General features: G+C 41.1%; 1 protein-coding gene across 2 annotated transcripts in view; it reads right to left on the bottom strand.

Moving 5' to 3' along the window:
- The window catches only part of TBC1D8B (TBC1 domain family member 8B), a 64,338-nt gene that overhangs the window by 12,083 nt on the left and 28,655 nt on the right, over nucleotides 1-23,600 (bottom strand). For both annotated transcript variants that reach the window (XM_084639093.1, XM_084639094.1), the window contains exons 7-16: nucleotides 22,071-22,238; nucleotides 19,000-19,149; nucleotides 13,349-13,499; nucleotides 11,100-11,314; nucleotides 10,490-10,607; nucleotides 9,443-9,728; nucleotides 7,424-7,553; nucleotides 4,430-4,528; nucleotides 874-942; nucleotides 411-651 (exon numbers count right to left, since the gene is read on the bottom strand). In XM_084639093.1, coding sequence (XP_084495219.1) covers nucleotides 411-651; nucleotides 874-942; nucleotides 4,430-4,528; nucleotides 7,424-7,553; nucleotides 9,443-9,728; nucleotides 10,490-10,607; nucleotides 11,100-11,314; nucleotides 13,349-13,499; nucleotides 19,000-19,149; nucleotides 22,071-22,238 — 1,627 coding nt within the window. The remainder of the gene's footprint in view (nucleotides 1-410; nucleotides 652-873; nucleotides 943-4,429; nucleotides 4,529-7,423; nucleotides 7,554-9,442; nucleotides 9,729-10,489; nucleotides 10,608-11,099; nucleotides 11,315-13,348; nucleotides 13,500-18,999; nucleotides 19,150-22,070; nucleotides 22,239-23,600) is intronic.

Genomic DNA, 23,600 nt, shown 5'->3' with positions numbered 1-23,600 from the left:
TTTTCGAAACGTGAACTTCTGAACTTCCTAGTTTTCGGGAATTTCATACTTAAAGTTGCATTAATATAGACCAAGCATGGAAAATTTCAGCCCAATATTTCAGAAAAATTACTAGCATGTGAAGTTAGAGGCTAACAGAAACTGCTTTGCCCACTTTATATATAGATAGCACAGCCAGAGAATGCGCTAATCATTTTAAACCGTTGTCAACCAGCGTACACAACTCCCACATCTGAAGTTATAAATATACTCTGTAAGCCAGGTGGCTCAATTTAGTCCATAGTTGGGCCTGATCCTGAAGATACTGAGCGCTCTCAGTTCCAATGGTTAACAAAGGAATTGAGGGAACCCAGCACCTCTCTGGATCAGGCCCCTTGTCAATACAGTGTATGTATTCGATATTCTCATACCAAGTGCAGAGACAAATTCTTTGAAGTTTATAAGGCAATCGGAGTTTTCGTCCAGCAATCTGAATGTCCACAGTGCAAGAGAGTCCCTGTTTGCACAATGTGCCCATGGACTCAAGAGGTGATAGAGGACCCTGAACTGCTGGCAGTCAATCCGATACTGGTCCAGATATGGCAGACTGGGGTCATGGTGTCTCAGGACTGGGCTATTTGCACTCCAGTAACAAGACAGAAAATGCTCCTTCTACAAAGAAAAGGCAAAGAGTTAAACCAGGAGAAAGGAAAATTCTGCTTGGGCAAAAAAAAATTTGAATTTGTTTCCAGTGTTATTTGAAGATGACATTGTAAAGTGTATATATTAAATCTTCTTTTTCATTGGGTTGGATCTGTGACATTTCCTTATTAGACCTGACCCTAAATACAGACATTTTGCAAATGTGGGCATTAAAGAAAAACAGCACGTTACCTTGAATAATTCATAAAGCTCTTCCAGGTCACTAGGATTGAATTTTACATCCTGGGACACAACACGCAGCTAAAATAAATTAAAATAAAAAAATTAAATGGTGACTTTCCCCCTCTTTGCTCTACAGTCTTATTCCAATGCTCTCCAAGATTTTAGCTCACATTAAGAGATTGTTTGAATTTTTCTACAGATTTTTTGCAGCTTACAATTAATTAGGGAATGAGTACAGAATCTCGACTGGAAATAAGTCAAGGACCACATATTAACCCAAAGAGGAAAGAATAAACTCAAATCACATTGCACGTGGGTGTTGATCTTACACTATAGAAACCATAAGACAACTCTTATATACCAGATTATTTATACTAATGCAATATATGGCTTCATTCATAAGGGACAAATGGCACTTTCAGTACATGCAAACAGAGAGTTTATTTTTCATTACAGAGAATTAGGAATTCAAGTAAACAACTCCTTAATGTCAAGGACAGCTGCAAGACCAGCATTCACAATATGTTAACCATACAAAATAAATACAACAGTTATGGTCTCAGTGCTCACAATAGGTTAGTGCAGCATTTACAGTGACCATTTACTATACAAAGAGATATTAGTCTGGTCTTAATGTTATTTACTAGAGGTCAGCCACTGAAGAAATAAGCAAGCAAAGGAAACCAACTGCATTTAATTTCAGACAGGGGAACTATGCAAAAATTAGGAGGTTAGTTAAACAGAAATTAAAAGATACAGTGACTAGAGTGAAATCCCTACAAGCTGCACGGACACTTTTCAAAGACACCATAATAGAGACTCAACTTAACTGTATACCCCAAATTAAAAAACACAGTAAAAGAACTAAAAAAGAGCCACCGTGGCTCAACAGCCATGTAAAAGAAGCAGTGAGAGATGAAAAGGCATCTTTTAAAAAGTGGAAGTCAAATGCTAGTGAGGTAAATAGAAAGGAGCATGAACACTGCCAAATTAAGTGTAAAAACATAATAAGAAAAGCAAAAAAGGATTTTGAAGAACAGCTAGCCAAAAACTCAAAAGATAATAACAAAATGTTTTTTAAGTACATCAGAAGCAGCAAGCCTGCTAAGCAACCAGTGGGGCCCCTGGACGATCGAGATACAAAAGGAGCACTTAAAGACGATAAAGTCATTGCGGAGAAACTAAATGAATTCTTTGCTTCAGTCTTCACGGCTGAGGATGTTAGGGAAGTTCCCAAACCTGAGCCATCTTTTGTAGGTGACAAATCTGAGGCATTCTCACAGATTGAAGTGTCACAAGAGGAGGTTTGGGGAATTAATTGAGAAACTTAACAGTAACAAGTCACCGGGATCAAAGGGCATTCACTCAAGAGTTCTGAAAGAACTCAAATGTGAAATTGCGGAACTATTAACTATGGTTTGTAACCTGTCCTTTAAATCAGCTACTGTACCCAATGACTGGAAGATAGATAATGTAACACCAATATTTAAGAAGGGCTCTAGAGGTGATTCCGGCAATTACAGACCGGGAAGTCTAACATCAGCACCGGGCAGATTAGTTGAAACAATACTAAAGAATAAAATGATCAGACACACAGAAGAACATAAATTGTTGGGCAAAAGTCAACATGGTTTCTGTAAAGGGAAATCATGTCCTACTAATCTATTGGAGTTCTCCGATGGGGTCAACAAACATGTGGACAAGGGGGATAGTGGACTTAGATTTCCAGAAAGCCTTTGACAAGGTCCCTCACCAAAGGCTCTTATGTAAATTAAGTTGTTGTGGGATAAGTGGGAAGATCCTTTCATGGATTGAGAACTGGTTAAAAGACAGGGAACAAAGGGTAGGAATAAATGGTAAATGTTCAGAATGGAGAGGGGTAACTAGTGGTGTTCCCCAAGGGTCAGCCCTAGGACCAATCCTATTCAACCTATTCATAAATGATCGAAAGAAAGGGGTAAACAGTGAGGTGGCAAAGTTTGCAGATGATACTAAACTGCTCAAGATAGTTAAGACCAAAGCAGACTGTGAAGAACTTCAAAAAGATCTCAAAATATGAAGTGATTGGGCAACAAAATGGCAAATGAAATTTAATGTGGATGAATGTAAAGTAATGCACATTGGAAAAAATAACCCCAACTATACATACAATAGGATGGGGGCTAATTTAGCTACAACTAATCAGGAAAAAGATCTTGGAGTCATCGTGGATAGTTCTCTGAAGACGTCCACGAGTGTGCAGCGGCAGTCAAAAAAGCAAACGGGATGTTAGGAATCATTAAAAAAGGGATAGAGAATAAGTTGGAGAATATCTTATTGCCCTTATATAAATCCATGGTACGCCCACATCTTGAATACTGTGTACAGATGTGGTCTCCTCATCCCAAAAAAGATATACTGGCATTAGAAAAGGTTCAGAGAATGGCAACTAAAATGATTAGGGGTTTGAAACGGGTCCCATATGAGGAGAGATTAAAGAGGCTAGGACTTTTCATCTTGGAAAAGAGGAGACTAAGGGGGGATATGATAGAGGTATATAAAATCATGAGTGGGGTGGAGAAAGTGAATAAGGAAAAGTTATGTACTTATTCCCATAATATAAGAACTAGGGACCACCAAATGAAATTAATGGGCAGCAGGTTTAAAATAAATAAAAGGAAGTTGTTCTTCACTCAACACACATTCAACCTGTGGAACTCCTTGCCTGAGGAGTTGTGAAGGCTAGGAGTATAACAGGGTTTAAAAAAGAACTGGATAAATTCATGGAGGTTAAGTCCATTAATGGCTATTAGCCAGGATGGGTAAGGAATGGTGTCCCTAGCGTCTGTCTGTCAGAGGGCGGAGATGGATTTGTAGGAAAGAGATCATTACCTGTTAGGTTCACTCCCTCTGGGGCACCTGGTATTGGCCACTGTCGGCAGACAGGATACTGGGCTGGATGGACCTTTGGTCTGACCCAGTATGGCTATTCTTATGTTCTTATATAAGTACACATGTTAAAAAGTGATCCTTTTTATATTGCAATACAGTTATCCCCTCAGTGGTGTTTCATTGGTGGTTTATTGGTTATTAGTACTTTTCTCCATTTCTTCTTTGCAAAACAGAATGTACAATTAAATTAAGTTATTAATTGATTATTATTTTAGTGTTCAGCGTTTCATTGTGTCACTAAAGGCTTTTTACACTACCTTATGTTTTTAACGGAAGTGCACTAACAATTTAACAGCAGCACACAGAAATACAGGTCAGCCCGTTCTGATCAGTGCAGAGAATCACAGAATGTAGTGCAGAGTCCTTGGAAGCCTACAGTGTTACCAATAACTAGAGCAGCAGCTCACATTGTGATTTTCAGATTCAAAACATCTTGGACCAAAACCCCCATTTACTACAAACACCTATCACAGAGGGATTTCAGCCTTCAAGGAGTTATTCAGTCATCCGTGGATATTCTAGGTCATACTCATTCATTCGTTTGCATCTTCCAAAGGGGAGGAAGTCCGTCAGAGGAAAGGCAACAAATGCTATTGCACATGGTTCACAGCTTCTGTCCTTTCAGTTCACTTACCACATTCTGTTTTGTAGTAACTTCTAGGGTCTGGATCACATACAGCCTGTTCCTGCAGCGCATGCTCTCAACATCCTCATATCGAATATCACCATATTTCTAGGGAAAAAAACCCAAACTTTGTGAAATTGAATTTCAGCTACTTCCAGCCACAGAGCCGCTTATATACGTGGATATTTTTGCTTTTCCCACCACTAAAAATAGCAGCAGGACCAGCCATATTGATACAAACCAAGCCTGTGCTCTGGAAACTCACTGATGAATAATGGTATATCTACACTACAACTAGCCACATGTGGCTGGCCCATGCCAGCTGACTGGGCTCGCGAGGCTCAGGTTGTGGAATTGTTTCACTGCTGTGTAGGCTTCCAGGCTTGGGCTGAAGTCTGGTCTCTAGGGCCCTGGGAGGGTCCCAGCACTTGGTCTCCAGCCCAGGCCCGGAAGTCTACACAGCAGTGACCCAACACTGCAGCCTGGACCCCATGAGCCCACGCTGGCTGGCACCGGCCGCTGCAGGTTTTGCTTTGCTGTGTAGACGTACTCTAAGAGACGGAGGGCAGGACTGTCCTTTTCTCTACACACCAGCACAGGGGATTAAGGGGGTGTAAGGTGCCCCCTTACCCACCCTGCAAGGGGGTGGGTCCTTGCATGTGTGGGGAGGGGGAGGAAGAAGTCATCTCTGATGAGGTGTTACACCCCTCCCACATAAGTGAGGAGGCAGGGGTGGGTAACGAGCAATCCTCCACATGCTGGCCAGCATGGTTGAACTGATGATGGAAGACCAGTACTAGATTACGTCCTTCCTGGAGCAAAAGAGGAATCAGGGAAGGAATTTCAACTCAGTCACAACAAGGTCCCTGGTCTGTTCCTCTGGCAGGGCTGCAATTCAATGCCCTTCATTAGGGGTAGATTGTAAATTTACAATCTAATCCTGAATAGATGCAATACATTAAGAACTACAGACTCTTCCATGTACAAACTAAAAATTGCTTCTTTAGGATTTAGCCTGAAAAGGAACGAACCTGGGAGTCCACGCCATAAAAGGACACAAACAAAACATGGCTCTCACACAGCATTTTTCATCTTCAGACATAGCCTCGCTCATTTTCACAACACCCAGTAGAGGCAATAACCACCGAGGCATATTTTCTAGCCCCTTAATCAGAGTTAGTCATTAGAACTGGCTGCAGTATGACAATTCCCTTTTGCAGCAACTTTCAAGGTTTCGAAATCTGGGTTCGTTCCACTTTGGAACAAAACCACAAACTTCTGTGGAAACAATATTGTGTTGAAATAGGCTCTTTCATCAGGAGTGTGGGAGGGGAGACCCTCACCCTCTGCAGCCTGCTGGTTAGGACATTGGACCAAGATGTCGGAGACTCCAGATCAAGTCCTTATTCTGCTGGATTGGGAGTGATCTGGAATACAAAACTCAGCTCTGAATGAGGTAAAGCAGGGAGTAGAAACCTGGGTCTCCCGGTCTCCTACATCCCAGGCTGGTACCCTAATCACTAGACTATAGCAAGCCTCAGTCTCTCTTTCTGGTCCTTCTTGGCAAAAACTTCACTGGAACACTTTTGTGAAGCAGCATATTTTGATGAAATTTCATTTTGTCAAAAGCATTGCACCTAGCTCTACTAGTGATCCTTTACACAGAGAGTATTCCCACTGACTTCTATGGCGCTGCGCTCTATGAGCAAGACAGGCAGTCAGGCCTGTAACAATTTGCACCTCTGGTGCTGTCCTTCCAAGGATCTCAAAAATGCTTTACAAACATTAATAAATGTTACCTCTGCTCACCGGAGAAAGTTGAAACTAGATCGATATCTCCATTTCTCAGGAAGGGAAAACTGAAGCATAGATACATTATGCGATTAGTTCAAGAGTCAGAATTAGAAGTAGAATCCTAGCTCCTAGCCCTGTGCTCAGACCACAAACCCATGCCTCTCTTCCTAACAGGAATCGAAAGACTCTGAATTTTATTCTAGCCTTCTCCACAAATTATACCACGAGCAGCTAGCTCCACATCCAAGCTAGTGCATTTCTTCAGAAGCTGCTCTTCAGCACAAAACACTCCACCTTGCTCTCCAATACCCTCATTAAAAAAATATGCTCTAGGCCTTTCACTGGCACAATAACCAGAACTGGAGTCAGAAAGGGTGTCTCAGATCCATGGAAAGAAACAGGGAAAGAGAGAATGTGGATTACTCTTTTCTCTCGTACAGTCTTTCACCATAGATGGGCTCAGCAGAAATTGAAAACAAAAAAAGTGCTTCAAAGCAGAGATTACAGCTTAGTTCCAAATCATCCCAAGGAAGGAAATGCCTCATACAAAATCTGTGCTAGCAAGAAGAGAAAACAGAAGCTAAGTCAATTTCCTTCCCAATCCAGAGAGCCACAGACCAGGAGAAGTTGAAGAAACCAAACCTCATACAGGGAGGGGGAAGAGGAAGTGGTAAAAACCTAAATAGCAGATCATGGTCAATTCTGATTTGGGTACTTCCTCCCCACCAATGTCTATTTCACTGCTGTTCCAAAATACAGAGCATAGGCAACTCCTTAAATTGGCAGCTGAGAGCAGAATGTCAATTTCCACCACCTCTCGCAATCCGCAGAAGTCAGAGTCTTGCGTTTGTGAGTTTCTGCCTCTGCCAATTTGCCATTTGACACAAATAATGACTTGGGGGATGCTAGCCCAACTGACTGCTTTGCCTGCCATGTGCCTAGAGGACTCCACTCCCCAGGACTGCCAGCCCAATACATTTCAAGTACAATAAAAAGAAGTACCATAGCCTAGGAAATAAGCTTGGACAAAGCTCAGGGGACAGTCCAGCACTGAGAGGGACTGGACTAGTGATCTGAGTGGTCTGCTGTTTCTCCAGCTTCTATGATTTTGTAACTACTTCAGCTGATGCAAAAGCACAATTTTTAAAAAGGGCAAACAAGAAAATGCAAATACATGACACAAAACATAATACACAAAAGAATACACACTTCGTTTGACTCTCTGATCAGGTCAGTTATGTCCACTTTTGGGTGGTAACTCTTTGTATCGTTCAGGTTTGAAGCCTGCTGCACAGCTTGAGGCAACGGACTGTCCTTGTTAGTGACGCTGTCGAAAAATCTGCACAAAAGTGACACAGACATAACGTTAGTGAGATCCAACTGTCAAAGCGAAGTGAAACCGACAACATCTCTGAGTCTAATAAGCTGGGGAAGAAAAGAGTGGATGGAGAGGGAGCACTTGAAAGAGAACATCTGTCTGGGGGCAAATAAAGGCTGGGTTATTTACGTGGGAAAGGAGGACTAAGATTATGGTGAATTGGGACCCTAGTCAGTCTTATTTAACCCACAGGCCTCTGCTAAATTGGGTCCTGATCTGCATGCATTCATAATTTACACATATCCTCAATAAACACGCATGGACAAGGGTAACCATAATCTACAGAGAAACAAGTCCATAGAGCAATCATTTCCTATTTGCTGCAAATTACCGTGAGCCCCTTTAAAATGTATTGGACTGCTGCAGACTGGAGAAATTGTGCAAAAAAAGACCCGTTACAGCTAGGCAAAATTTTAGAAGCTGCAGTTCAAAACAAGTTTACAATGTTTGTTGTTTATCTTTAAATGACAGTTAAGCCAGCATAACAGCAGAGTTTGGTTCCAGTTGAACTATGTATGGATACTGAGGAAGAAGGGATTTCACATTGAGCTTGTGAGTTAAAAACTGAACTCCAACCCGTTCTTTATGCGTAAGCTTCAATAAACATAAGCTGTAAAACTGTCCTTCGGTTACGAGTTTAATTTAGGCGTTAAGAATTTAAATGAGCATAGTTCGGTTCTGAAGTGACTGTTAGCCTATATGGTTTGTTATAACAATAATTAAATTCTCCTTGCTAAAACAGTCAATGGCTTCTAACACCATTTAAACATATAATATGCTAAAGCTCTGGCTGAAACCATCAAAAGTCAGGACATTCATAACCATAAGTCTCCCTGCCATTGCTGTACACTAAATAGGTCTCATTTTTCACATGGTACAGCGCGTGCACTGTTTTACTACTCTGAGGCACACTGACAGAGAAGGATGTCAGCTAGGATATCTGAATTTAGGAAGATGTTCCTGCCTACAGTGTGTCAGTTAAGAATGCATTTAAACATGCATATTTAGTGACATAAATACAATACAGAGCAATAGGGCAATTATCTTGCCTTGATTGTTTTCCAGGTAAAGATTTTTTTTGCCCCGTTTGAAATATTAACTCTTAACTATGGAGGAGCCCGTAGGCATTGTTATAAGAACATAATTAAAGGGTCATATTGTTACTAACCTGATGTCTGAATTATCTGAGACACTTTAGTATTCTCTGGGTTGCTTGGATGTTGAGAAAAGACAGGTCTGGAGGGTGTTATAAATGCTCAAGTGTAGGTTTTGTATCCATTTTAAACAGGACAAAGTGCTTATGGTTTTAGAAGAGGAACAACTAAAGCTGAACAAACGAGGAGTCCTTGTGGCACCTTAGAGACTAACAAATTTATTTGGGCATAAGCTTTCGTGGGCTAGAACCCACTTCATCAGACATACTTGGATCGACTTACCATGATGTCTTCACCACGGTGAGTCGACTGCTGCCGCTCCCCCGTCGACTCCACCTGTGCCTCTCGCGGCGGCGGACTACAGGAGTCGACGGGAGAGCGCTCGGGGGTCAATTTTAATCGCTGCTCACTGATCCGGCAGGTAGTGTAGATATACCCTAAGATCCCACAAGGACTCCTCGTTGTTTTTGCTGACACAGACTAACATGGCTACCACTCTGAAACTAAGGCTGAGATTTTCAAAGGATCCTAAGGGAGTTGAGCACACAAATCCCATTGGATTTCAGTGTGAGCTGAAGACTTGGCTCCTTTGAAATTCCCAGCCTAATGACTTCTCAGCCATTTTCTAAGAGGCAAATCTACCTGTAACTACATATCTTTCTGAGTTGCATTTATAAATGATGAACACACAGATACCTGTTTAGAACAGTCACTGCCTCTGCATCATCCTTACACGTAAGCAGCTTGTCCATGTTGTAGTCCAGTACTGCCAGACCCAGCTGCAAGATTGCCTTTATCCCATCGTAGAAGAAACAGTCCACCACACTGACTGCACTTTCAATGGGCAGCACGCTGATAAAGAGGGTAAGAAACCAGGAGAGAGAGACAGACGAGAAGAATGTCATGTCTGTCATGTAGTCCGTCAGCTGAGACAGGTGATCCCTGATAAGTTCCTCAAACACTGCCTGATCCACCAAGGCCCCTGCAGGAGGACAACGAAACAGCCACCCAAATTGTAATATAGGAAGTAAAGCAGCAGACATTTCCAGGAATCAGGCTCACACACAACCATACCTTCGTTATAAAATAGGTCAAGCTGTTGCCATGGCATGACATAAGGAATAACATGAACAGGTCTGGGTGAGTGGCTATACCAAACACCTGCATGACCCGAGTATGTTAGGAGCCATCAAGACAACATGTGGGTATCTAGCATGACTGCACACTACGTAGTATGTTATTGCTTTTGATAGTACATAGTCAGCTCCATTGCTCCTCCCGTGTAGTCAGTGTCCCTTGTTTGCAACAAGAGAGAGAAAACCCTAAAAAAAAAAAAAAACCAACAGAAACCACCCACGAAACTTTGGCCAGCAGAATCAGGGAACAGTATAGGACCTGGAAATATTTTTAATTAAATGTTTTTTATTAAAACTGACTAGCTTTTCAAGTTAATAGTGTGCCTTTAATATACAAATCCAGGATAACGGTAATATGGTACAAGTTACAGTATTTCCTGAATAGTTTCTCTCTACAGCAATAGCCCAGGAATAAAAAGCTACATTAATTCCTGCACAAACAGGAACATTCCTCTTTATTTTCAACTCTTCTTTCTAAACTACAACAGTGAACTAAATCCATCATTTTTTTCCCCCATCCAAACTTTAGCTAGTTCTTCACTTCTGTTTCAAGATGTGATTGATACATTTATTTTTAAAAAACTGATAGACGACAGAAAGATATTACCAATGATTCGACGATTGAAATAATCTGGTAACATTCTTTCACACACAGCAACCAATAGCCAGAAAGCTTCTTCTTCTTTAGCGTAAAGTAGCAGCACGGATGTCAAAATATTCATTGCCTACAACATTCAATCAAGGCAAGAGGTGTTGGCAAGGAAAGACTGTGAGAGCATGCAGTGCATTTCAGGTTTGCTGCATGTTATAATTATATATATTTGTAAAGCACAGTTTACATTGCATCATTTTAAAGCTCAGTTGGGGTGAGCTGCAACTATATCCTGAACCAGACTTCTGCTGCACCACAGTTAAAATGCCTAGTATACCATTTAAGCTATATAAGGTAGATTTATAATGTCAGCCTAGCATAAATCCAAGATTTACAGCAGATAAAATAATGTCATAGGCACGGGCAGAACTTGGTGACAAACCCTATATAAAAGTCAGTGTTGTATAATGTTTTGAAATTTATACCACAAGTAAACCACTGAAGCAAGAAATCCCCAGGGATTTATGTGACGAGTTTATGAGGTGTGGCATCACTATACTGGTTCCATATATTAGTGTTATGGATGTTTAGAAGACCCATACACATGATCTCAAGAGCATTCTACCTGACAGTATCCAATCTTGGGATTCCTGTACGCATAGGCTGTAAGAACTCTCCTGAGTGCAGAAATACCAGTGTCGCTCTGAAAGGCTGGATGCTCAGGCAGGGAGCGACGCAAATCTCGTTCAATTTCATCAGTAGCCAAAGTGCATGTTCCTAGGGACTTTTCCACCAGTTCAGTGTAATAACCGGGGTTTGTAGCCATGTCATTAACGGCACCTGCCAATATGTTTTATTGCACAGCATTAGAAGACAGAAATAGTGGAATATCTAAATTATTCTTTGCAATATGTATAATAGCTTTTAGTATTTACTGAAGTTTATGGCTTATGATGGAGGCTTGGGGGCCAATTCCCCAGGCCATTACTCCAGTATTATATCAGAGTAACACTTTTGAAATCAATAGGGTTACACTGGCTTTACAGGAGTAGCAAAGTAGAAAACTAGGCTCAAGGTAGTTAAGGTTGTAGGTTATTTCTATTATATATCAGATTTTGACCCTGACCTCTTTCTTGATTTCCACAAAAAAGTCCCCATTCCATCTGTAATTTTACAAATGTTTTCTGATAGAGTCAATATTTTTCTTCCCCTGCAAAGTTGGTAGTGGACTGGCCAAGCCATTTATGAGACACACATTTTCAAAAAGTACTTCACATTTGGATCATTCTAAAATTTTCACGCCATCACATACCATAGGTGCTCAGATACAAAACTGATGAGTGAAGAATAAATGTACAGCTAGATACTTCAACAACAGTTAGCAACTATAAAGAAAAGGAGTACTTTTGGCACCTTAGAGACTAACAAATTTATTTGAGCATAAGCTTTCGTGAGCTACAGCTCACTTCATCCGATGCATTCATCCGATGAAGTGAGCTGTAGCTCACGAAAGCTTATGCTCAAATAAATTTGTTAGTCTCTACGGTGCCAAAAGTACTCCTTTTCTTTTTGCAAATACAAACTAACACGGCTGCTACTCTGAAACCTGTCAGTTAGCAACTATAAATCTCTTGCATTCACAACTACTCAGCATGAGCTAAAACATGCTAGATAATTTTACAAGTAATTTGTAGTCATAAACTGAATCTCTAGAAGAGTTGCAAAATCACCTCTGATATTGGGGTAAATAGTCTTGTGTCAAGGCACTGGATGGAAGGTCAGACAGATCTGTACTCAATTCCTGGCTCTGCCACAGACTTCTTATGCAACTTTGAGCAAGTGATTTGGGTGACTGTCTCATGCACTGAAGTCAATGGGAGCTGCAGGAGCTCAGGGCCTCTCAAAATCAGTGACTTAATCGCTCCAGGCTTCAGTTCCCCATCTGTATAACACAGATTATAATACTTCCCTATTCTGTAAGTGTGCTGCTGGGATAAGTTAATTAGTGTTTGTGAGGCATTCTAATACAGGTATTACACCACAGGGATGAAGGCCATAAAAGTACCTTTGTAACTTTCACAAGAGATCACGTGCATCTTTATAAACACTGCAAGTGAAGCACATGATGTCTGTAAGCTCTGTACTTTGGTTCAAGGGGCCTAGTCTAGAAAACAGTTGCAAAGATGGGGAAAATTCTCTGCTACAGAAACTTTATTGGTTTGTAAAGCTGCCATCCCTGACAAAAGATTTAAAACCGGTTTAGCAAATATGTTTTTCCTGCTATGTGAGGACACAGTCTTAAAGGGTACATCTACACTGTATCTGGGAGCGAGTGTCCCAGCCCGGGTAGACAGACTCATGCTAGCAAAACTCAAGCTAGTGCACTAAAAATAGTAATGTGGACATTTCAGCTTGGGCAGAAGCTCAGGCTCTCAAACCCACCCTACCCGATAGGCACCAGAACCCAAGCTCCAGACCAAGCCAGAATGTCCACACTGCTGTTTTTAGTATGCTATCTCGAGCCCTGCTAGCGAGAATCTGTCCACCCAGGCTCCCAGTTGCAGTACATACATACACAGAGAGGCTTTTCCAACTTAACTGTCCCCTTGAACTTTAAGGATATAGCATGTACCTTATCACCAAGGAAACAAACATTTTTAGGACAATTTTAAAAGCAGTTCGAGTCTGCAGCTCTGATTTCCAACTGTAAAGACTACAGATTTGGTTTGGTTTAAATTCCCTGCATAAAAGCAAGATCCTTATCTATTTCTGGCAGAGAACAGCACTTTCTGAAGCAGTCTGTTTGATCACTGACTAGAATATTTCTGTAGTACAACTCCGTAAAATTAATTCATGCTAATTACTATTCAATACCTGAGAAGAGCAGCCAGAGCTCTCCTCGTAAGGTCTCTGGGATCCCTCTTAAAACTAGATCTCGAGTCTTCTTTGTCCGAAACATGCTAACGCCACGTCCACACTCTACAAAGAGGATATTCCAGGACTGCTCTTTCATTTTTTCTTTCAACTATCAAAACAAAAACAAACGCCCATTAAGCATAATGAAAAAGTCTGCTCACACATTAAGAAGTATAAGGTTAAATTTTGCTCTCAGTATTACTGATATGAATTGGGAGTGACAGAACTGATATCAGTGGTGTTACTCTGGATTTACACTAGTGTAAATGGAAACAGAATCTGACCTACTGAATACAGAGTAACTTTATGTAGACTTTTTCACCCCCTTAAAATCTTTGGTCTATATTGTCTGATATTGCAAAAAGTTTATAAAATCAACATGCAGATAGCCCAGCCTGTTTCTTCATCTTTAACACTGTATAAATAAAGTCCACATAATTCTCAAATGTACAGGAAGTGGTACAGTTCCAGAAAGGATTAACAGTGCAAGGGAACAACACAGCTAACCAGTGTGTATGACAATGCAGACAGGTGCTGTGAAAGCCTGCCCACAAAGTTCTCCAAACGCTCCAAAAAGCATTGTCAACACAACACGTAGGCCACCACTGCCATTCCAATGCTGGACTTCAGAATGGACTAAATTGTGGTGGTGGTGTTGTGATGTTCACAAGGGACTAGAATGAGACCAACAAACCTGTGAGATTCTGTACTTGGTCTCCAGAGGCACAAATCTAGTTTGTTAACCTACTGTGTACTTCCTTAGCCCCTTTTAAAATTAATTTTAGCCCATTAAATCAGCTGTTTGGATATTTTTACAAAATAAAGCAAGCTCTCCTATAGTCTATTCATTTTCTGTCCTGATGGAAGCGGCTAAGTCAAAGCTGTCAGAATAGAACAGCTAAGAACAAGCAGAATCTTAAAGGCTATGGTTATAAAGTAACTATGCACTGGCTGCTGTTGAATGTTTCAGGTAGATTTTGGTAGAAAGCACCATCTGTTTTGCTTCATGTGTCAGGAATGTCCTAAGGGTAAGACTTTGTTGATTTCAACAGAAACTGATGGACAAGAACAACAGAAATGTGTAGCAGAGGATCAGAATCCAAAGGATTAAATAGCAGGGCTAATTAAGAAACATGATAAGTTATATCAAAGGTGTTTCTCATTTTAAAATAATCCTTTTAGAAATAAATAGTTCTTTCTAGCATTTTTGTAAATAAAAATCTTTACAAGGGTATGTAACACACCCCCTGGCTGGGCAGTCACAGCTTGATGTAGTGGGTGACCTATTTACCTCATTAGGATACCTCCTGCAACATTTTCTCATACTTGCAATGTAATAACATAGGAAGATAGAATGTCCCTTTTAAAGGCCATACCCAGTACAGACACTGTGACTATGTGATCATTGGCCCACATCTTCCCATTTGACATTGCTATACCAACAACCTGCTTGGTGCTTGATCCTTCACCATTCAAATCAAAGGGAAGCTTTTCATTGACTCAGATGAGAGCAAGATCAAGCCCTTAAGCGCCAGCAGTGCAGCCAACAACTTGGGTCCCCACTCATGCTCTTGTGGGACCTAGCAAACTCAAAATTCTCAGCATTGCCCAACTTCTTTCTTGGCAATGACAGAGATGGGACCCTCTCTCCAACAACTCTCTGGCAGATTAGACTTTGCAAATTTTAAGGCTGGCCTTGGCTACAACTCTATGATGTCATGAACAAAGCAAGACAAACTGGAGAAATTTAGCTCAGCTCAATTAATTTTGGACCATCCCACACTAATGACACTGGTGGACGCTCTTAGTGGTGCTGAGTGGCTTTAAACTCCTATTGGGTGTGGCACTGTACCTTGCAATATTGAAAATTTAAGTTTCAAAAGAATTATCTAATTATGGTGTTGCTCCTATTGAAATCAGTGTCACACTCCCATTTATTACAATGAGAGTAAGTCTGTACCTTCCATCTTAATTCAAGGATTGCCATCCTGCAGCCAGAAGACTTTGTACATGAGACTGCTGCTAACATATAGTATTCTCTAATGATGATCAAACATGCTGGATTTTAACAAAGAAGAACAAGCATTTTCAGTAGAAAAAAAATATAACCAAACCCACAATGGAGAACAAACCACTTAAGTAACTAAGCTACTAGTAGAATACAAAGCTTCTGTAATTTGTTAACTTTATCTTCGTTTCATTTCCAACACTTACTTGAATGATTGCGCTAAAGCCCTTTGAGGGTCCTCTGACAGCAAACTGCCCCAGGAAAGATTTGCCCCTGGGAAAGTCTGCACTGTGTGAAGAGACAGACAGTAAAAAAGACTGAATAGAGGGCCAGGAAAGTTTGCTAGGGGGGGAAAAATGTCAGCATTCGCTAGACTCTGCTATGAAGAAGCCTGCAGGAAGAGTATCGTCTACCACCAGTATGTTTTCACATCAGCCCATAGGGGTGATGAGAGAATTTAATATTTAAACACAAGGCAGTGATCTCTGTGTTTAAAAAGTTAGATGCTCAGTATAGCTCCCTCTGGAATTCTACTGCAGTTTTCCATTTCTCAAGCACGTCTCTCTACGTAAAAAGTCATTGTAACTTGGGCTAATTTTAGAACACCTCACACTCTATTTTTTTATTAGATCTCACTGAAAAATAAGAAATTCTTCTCAGGGGAGCAATTCAGTGGAATGAGATTTATCTTGAGGTAAGGAAAGGATGAGGAAAACAGGAAGTCAGATGAGAGAATGAGAAAATAACAAGGAATCGGAACAAGAAAAATGGGAAGGAAGAAAGGAATGAGGAAGCAGAAGTAGGATTCAGATTGATCACAAGGCATTAGTTGCCTCCAGTCTTAATCTTTTCTTTGTGTAATGAACCTAGTTAAAAGGTTTGAACAAATTGTGGAAAGTATACTGAGGCTCTGATGCGGCAAAGTGCTTTAAGCATGTTAGTAGTCCCACTGAAGTCAGTGAGGCTACTCATGTGGTTGAAGTTAGACACTTTACTCTTGGGGAATTCTGCGCCACTGCACAATGCAGAATTTGCACAGAATTAATGTTCTCCGCAGAATTTCATGTTTCTCTTGCAGAACTGGGGCTAGAGCTGCCAGCCACCAGTAGGTGGCTGCTATACTCTGAAGAGTCTGGCTCTCCAGCACACAGTGAGAGGATCACCCAGCCTGGCGAGGATGGAGGCTCTGCATACTCTGGCTGCTCGGCTTGATCCTCATCTGTCCAGAGATGGGAGAGGGCCGAGGAGACCCAGCTCTGGCAAGGGTGAGGAAGGGCAGGGCTCTGCTGTGTCCCCTGGAGGGACAGTAAAGAAGTTGGAGGGAGGTAACGGCTCTGGGCGGAGGAAGGTACAGGTGTCTGGACCGGGGGTGCACCATGGCTGGGCGTTGGGGAAAGAGGGGTGCAGGTGTTTGGGCTTTGGGGGACCCACACAGCACTCTCCAGTATCCCCCAACTGGAACTGGGTTATCACAGGGGTTTCTTTAACTCTCTACTCCTTGGGGAATCTTTTTTTTTTTGTTTGCATTGTTGACATATTCATTTAAAATAAATTACCCAAATAATTGAAACGGGAGTGATTATATTGTGTTATTTTGACAAATCAAATACGCAGAATTTTAAAATATTGTGCGCAGACTTTTTAGGCATAGAATTCCTGCAGGAGTAGCCACTTGCTTACTTACATCACTAAATCATGGCCTATTTGCTTAAATCATTTGCTTTCAACGTACCACAAACTGTTCCTTACTTACCATAATAATAATCATATTTAGCTCTTACATAGATAAAACAATACGTCCTACAAACCTGGCAGGCAAAACAGGTTGTTCTGATTTTCCCATTTATCACCTTTTGTTGTGTTATCCTAGTTTGACAGATCTGGAACAGTGTTGGGAATGGGAGCTGGAAAGCATGCCAGAGGTACAACTCAGGCACCAATGTCTTTATCATACTGTGGTTTCTTGATCTTTCCTGTCCTCAGGTTTATTTATTTATAATAAGTGTTTTTCAGTACTGAACTGTTTTCAATAACAGTTACAAATAAACAGTACTAAAGATGAATTGATAACAAGAAAATATAAAGCAGGTGGAAGTCTGGGCTAGTTTGAGTAGCTGAACTGATGGCTGAAAATTTTTAGCTCCATATAAAGTACAGACTGGATCAAATATTTATCTGCCACGCAACTGGAGAACAATTTCGTACATTGGCTACTTTCTGTCAAAACACAAGGATATATTTCTACTGAAATCCAGTTGAACCTCAGTACCACATGAGTAAAGACTATTTGCATGAGAAGGAGTTGGCAGTTTCAGTTCCTTACTCAGGCAGAACTGAAGTGATGGGGTAAGTAAGGAGTGCTGGATATGGCCCTTTGAAAAGCACGAGACTTGCACACTACAAATGAACTCAGTTATGAACACTGCAAACTTAGGGGCAGAGTGATTAATGAATAGGTAACCCAGTACATCAGCTCTTTCCATGGTCTGGGGAAAGTGGTTGCAATGCCGCTGCATTTTGTATAAGCAGCACTGAGAATTTATCCTTTTAAAGCACTTAAAAGTGATCTGCAAAAGGGAAAAGAAACGGCAACTGAAGAGTTTAGGTTCTCTATATCCCCCAGACAAAAAGTTTTTTTCTTTTAAATATCAGAAATGCCATGTATGGTCTTCCCTGATTTGTGAGGTCTCTCCCTGAGTAAAGGCCTGATCCAATAGTCACTGAACCCAATGGAAGAACTTCCATTGGGTTCAGTGGGCTCTCAATCAGCCCTAATTGAGGAAGCAGGGATGTTGCATCTTTAACAAAGTTATCCTTTCTCCCTTTATTAGACATTATGGTTTTATAGGTGAAAATACAAAAAACGGTTTTAAACAGTGACTAAAAACCCATTCCCCTCTCAATTGTTAAAGTTTTAGCCTCATCTCCTGCAATGTTGTAATCCGCTGGTTCTCAAGCCATCCATAGAGCTCCACTGTTTCCAAGAACTGGATTTCTTATGTGAAAAGCAAAATAATTTTTTAAAAATAAAACCTTTCAGGCCTTCTTCATACTTTATAAAGAAGTTAACAAAAAAGGGTGAGTGGATTTCCCACAAACCCACTTTGTTTCACCTTTAACAAAATGATAAGCTCTGGGCTATGAGAAACTTTTTCTCCAAATCATAATGTTGTGACCAAGAAGTCAGGAGACTGAAAAAGGAGGTAAGCAAATGAAGCTGATGTTGGATCACAATTTTGCTTGTTCTCAAACCATTTCTAGTGGTTTTAAGTCTTGACAGTTCAAATGAATGTGAAATTAAGTACTTGCTCACTGTCACAAAACAAACAGGCAGTTCTTCCCTGAGGAGGTGGAGGAGCAGAAAGAATTTTGCTGTGGGAAGATAAAGCATATCATTATTAAACAAGATGATCAGAAAATTGAATACAGCAATGCATAAGGCCCCTGTGGAAATGTAGAGTAAAATACAGAGTAGGCAGAGAAGAGAAAATTGCCAAAGCCGTAAAAGAAATCAGCTGCTTTCTCTCGAATACGTTTCAATTTTACTTGAATCCTTTTTCATTGGATTCAGAAAGCTGTGGAAAGTTGTTTTCCTTCTTACCATTTTAGAGTCAAGATTATCAGCATCCTGAGGGTGGAATACGGTCATTAGAGCTTCTGTGCTAACAGTCGTGCTGCTGCCTTTCTGACCTGCCATTAACGGTCCTTCATAATAATCCGCCAGATTGTCAGAGTTAGAAGTAGTGGCAACCTGCAGAATGCATTAACAGCTGTCAGAGGTGCTTAAAAAGTCCTGCAAGAAACTGCACTGATAACAGTTGACGTTTCATCCGCAAGCACCACTTGTTATGCACCTTTCAAAATTACAATAGTCTTCAGATGCATTGTTGTTATTATTTAAACTTTAAACAGCATGAACAAATCTGCCTGGAATCTTACAGAGCAAATAAGATCTGAAGTGGTCCATGATCTGTAGAGCTTCCTATTTACATTTAAGCGGCAGCACTTGGAAAAAAAAAACAACAACACATTTCTTTATTGCCACAGCAAGATATTTATTCATATATTAACGAAAACGATAGCTGCAAAAAAGATGAGGGCCTGATCCAACTCCACTGAAATGAAAAGAAAGACTCCAATTGATTTAAATGGGGCTGGATCAGGGCCATGGACAGAAACTGTCAAGTATTGTACTGGCAGTTAAATGAACTGTGTGCTCTCCTACCACAGGATACTACTAACAGGATTTCAGAAGCAAGGTTTGGAGCTTAGTGGGTGAGAAATATTTTACTTCAAAATCTATAAGCAAAACAAAGTAAAATGCCAAAATGTACTGAGTTCAGCAGCTTTGCCGTTCGACATGTTCCCTTCCGCATGCATACGGAGCCAATTATCTTTTTCCACCCTAAAAGCACAGCTAAGGAGGAAAATAGACAAACTGATTATTAGTCAAGTAATGTAGACAAAGGCATGTAACTGGGCGTGTGTGGCCACTCCAAAGATGAATGCTTTTGAGAAGGCATAGCTCAGCACCCAAACATCACAGAACTGTGCTGCACTCCTAGCTAGGGAGCATTTCTGTTCAGGTTAAACCACTTTTTCCCCCTTGTTGTTCACCCCAGCTTCTAACCCTCAAGAATGGAACCTTGAGGATGAGCCTTCCATGACGCACGGTTTTTCTGTGCTGAACCACCGTACACCCTGCATAAGCTCACAGATACTATTTCACAGGTTATTCCAACCGACTCTGCTCCTCTACTATCGATGTTATAAACTACTAGAGCTGACTGCATCAGACATGGAGGCCCATCTGAACTGTGAGGAAAGTTCTTAACTCCACCCAGCTGCTATACTGTCAGAATATTAGGTTTAGAACTAAAGTTATAGGCAACCACTGGGATAACAGCAACTATCTGCTCAACTCTGGCTCATGTTCCTGTATCCAGGGGAGTATCTGGCAGCATGCCCCTCTGGAAAGGGAAGGAAACCATCCTTACTGTCCAAAAGTGTGTGTTGGAAATGAAAAATTGTACATAATCTCCTGAACAGCTGAAGTACCAAATCCTGGTTGCCGTGCTCACATATGCATGCTCGTCGATAGGAGGACTCAGAAGAGTAAATGTGTTGTCTCTAATTGGTAAAAGTATAAAGCTTTGCCAGGGACTACATTTGAGACTTTATATGGTCAGTGATAGAGCAAGCAGAATTACCCAGCATTTTTCATTTGTACTCCTCTCCAACACACATTCAGTTAAGCCAAGGTAGGACTGTCCTGTCGGAAAGTCATGTCACCCCAAAACTAGGGTACGGCAAGGTTAAAGCCTAGCAGACCATGTTCTGTATTTGGCGTCAGACAAAGCAGATGATTACCGATGAAGGGGTTTTAGGAGTTAGCTTACTAAAAGTCAAAAGACAGAAGTCCCATCAATTTCAATGAGAGCAAAGCCCTAAATGCAGAACCCTAGAGGGAAAGTATGCAGAAGCACTATTAAAAATTGCAAGTTCCACATATCTGTTCTGAGGGATACATTCTGAAACTGAAAAGCCTCATACACGACACTATTTGCACAGATCTGTCCACATCTAATAACAGCCTCACAATCATCCTGTAAACATTATGAGCCACCTGGTTAAGTTTACGCAGCTCCACTGACTTCACACTTGATTTTACACCAGGTGGTGTTTTTTGGTTTCTCACGGGAGAGATTATGAAGGGCTTTTTTATTTTTTAACCAAAAAGTCTGACTGTTTGCATTGAAGGAAATGGATCTTAAGTATTTCTATGGTCCCTCTCACCGTAGTATCTGAGCACCTCATAATCTTTAATGTATTTATCCTCACATCTACCCCAGGAAATAGGGAAGTGCTATTATCCCCATTTTACAGATAAGGAACTGAGACAGAGAGACTAAGTGATTTGCACAAGTGGTAGAAGAGAAAATTAAATGTGGGTCTCTCGAGTCACAGGCTAATCCCCTAAACACAGTACCATCCTTACTGTTCCATTTGGTCTTCTGAAAAAGCAGCTATGATAGGTTTGGGAAGGAATACCTCAAATTCCCTGTGATGGGATTTCTGTTTTTTAACTACATCTAACACAGCTCAGTCCTGTTGGACTCAGAAACAGGAAGTCTATCAGGTTTATTTATTTATTGCTCACCAATCCCAAACTTGATCTCAAACCAGAAAACCTTCCCAGGAGGAAAAATTCTCTCTTTCCTCTTCCTCTTCCCCTATGAATGCAAAGTCACCATGAAAAGCACATTTATTAGTATGTGTGAACAGTCTGTGTGTCCAGAGAAGCACCCAGCTCACATTTTTGTTCAGTCCTGATGTGTGCCAAGCATTACTTCCTTGAAGCACTACACGAGTTTGAATGATAGGGTAAGTCACTCTTTTGCTATGGGCTGATAAGCTCTGACATGTGCTTATAACTTCCCCTTTGTTATGCATTCAGCACAAACTGTACAGTAGATGAGGCACGGAATGAAGTCTTGCTCAACATCAGACTGCCCCATTGCTATGCAGTGCCCTTTCTCAGAATCTCCCAGAATTCCTGCCAGCTGAAGCAGTGAGAGTCCCAAAGAAACACTTCAACTGGATTTGGGCCCAATTTATGCAAATGAGATCCACCTTTTCAGATTTCAGTATTAGAGTTAGCTGTGCTGTTACCTCCGTACTTGCAGTGTGATGAGGACTTGAAGTTGTACCACTTCTGATCCTGAGCTTTGCTACCAGGTGTTCAAAATCCTTAACCTCAGTAAAACGAAAAGCTCTTTTTCCTTTAGTACTAATGCTGATTCCTTTGTTAGCTGGATCAGCCTTCTCCACTGCTATGACCTGAAGAGGCAAGGACACAGGAATTAGTAATCTCATCTTCCTACCCAATTTTGTCAGCTTGGCTTGCAAAAAAGAAATTCTATTGAGAGTGCATGTGACACATACTGGAAGCTATCTGCATTATTCTTATGAATATTAAGTGTGACGTGGATTCACCATTCAATTTTGTATAGCTGCCTGCCTGAATGCATAGAGTTGAACTGAAGCAGGCTGTAAAGAGAGGTTGTTAAACGGAGCAGGAGAGACAAAACAAAGACACAAATAAGGCAGCCTTAGTTGTACAGCTTCAAAGGAGCTAAGATAACAATGGCTGGGACATCAGTTGGGGAAGAAGCTGCCTAGCTGGCACCATCCTTTCCACCTTTCCTAGGCTGAGCCTAAGATCAAAGAGTAGACACTAAACCCCTATATAGAGGCTAGGCTGCAGAAAAGGAAGGGAGGCTCCCCAGGGTATGTCAATGAAAAAGCTGACAGGCTGGGAAGACTCACTCAGAGACAGAAAAAGCCAGCTGCAAGCGGGCAGGGTGTTTCTCCTGACATAGAGATGGGGAAAAAGCTGGACTCATGGATAGAGAGGTTAAGCTTAGGTAAGAAAATATGCATGTAGGTCTCTTTTTGTTTTATTCCTTGGCTCTAAGGGCTTTGTATCTTTGGGTGAAAGAATAAACAATGCTTTGTTTTGGAGAAACTGTTTGAGTCACTTTAATCAGCTGCTGTCAGAGGCTCCCAAAGGGAAACTCCTCCCAGTTGGACCTACTGAGTCATAGTTGATACCCAAGGGACTATAACCCAGGTCCTGGTTCAAGAGTGGGCAAATTGTGGAATTCCAGCCTGTGGAGATGCACTCAGTGAGACCCCAAAAAGGGACAACAGTGCAATGAGCCTGGTAACCATGACAGCATGCACATACAGACAAACCTGTGAGCAGCATGGAGCGCAGTGGACCATTGTATAAGCAGAATTAACCACACAGACAATTTAAACTATCATTGCACAAAATGGGCTGTTGCTATTCTGGCACAAGACAATGGACTGACATGTTATCCCCATAAAACCCAAACTTCATTATAGGACAGATTTTTTTTTAGAAAAATTAACATATTCGTGCTAAACACTTTCCAAAATCTGGCCTCAAGTGCCTGCTGAAACGGGTGCATCTTACACAGTTTTCCGAAAGAAGCCAGACTCTGGCTCCTGCAAATAATCACGTGAAGCAGAATTCATGGGAAGGATACTCCACTGAGAATACCCTCCTAGACACATCTGTCACAGGAAATGACAGCTGAAGCTGATCTTAATTGCGATGATGGGATAGTTAGGATTTATAGTGGTAAATACATTTTAATAATATAGTGCTTTTCA

Source organism: Lepidochelys olivacea (genome assembly GCF_965140295.1).
Source record: "Lepidochelys olivacea isolate rLepOli2 genome assembly, chromosome: 9".
Taxonomy (NCBI): domain Eukaryota; kingdom Metazoa; phylum Chordata; order Testudines; family Cheloniidae; genus Lepidochelys; species Lepidochelys olivacea.
Note: the sequence above shows the minus strand (reverse complement) of the source record. Positions and strands in the feature narration are given on the sequence as shown.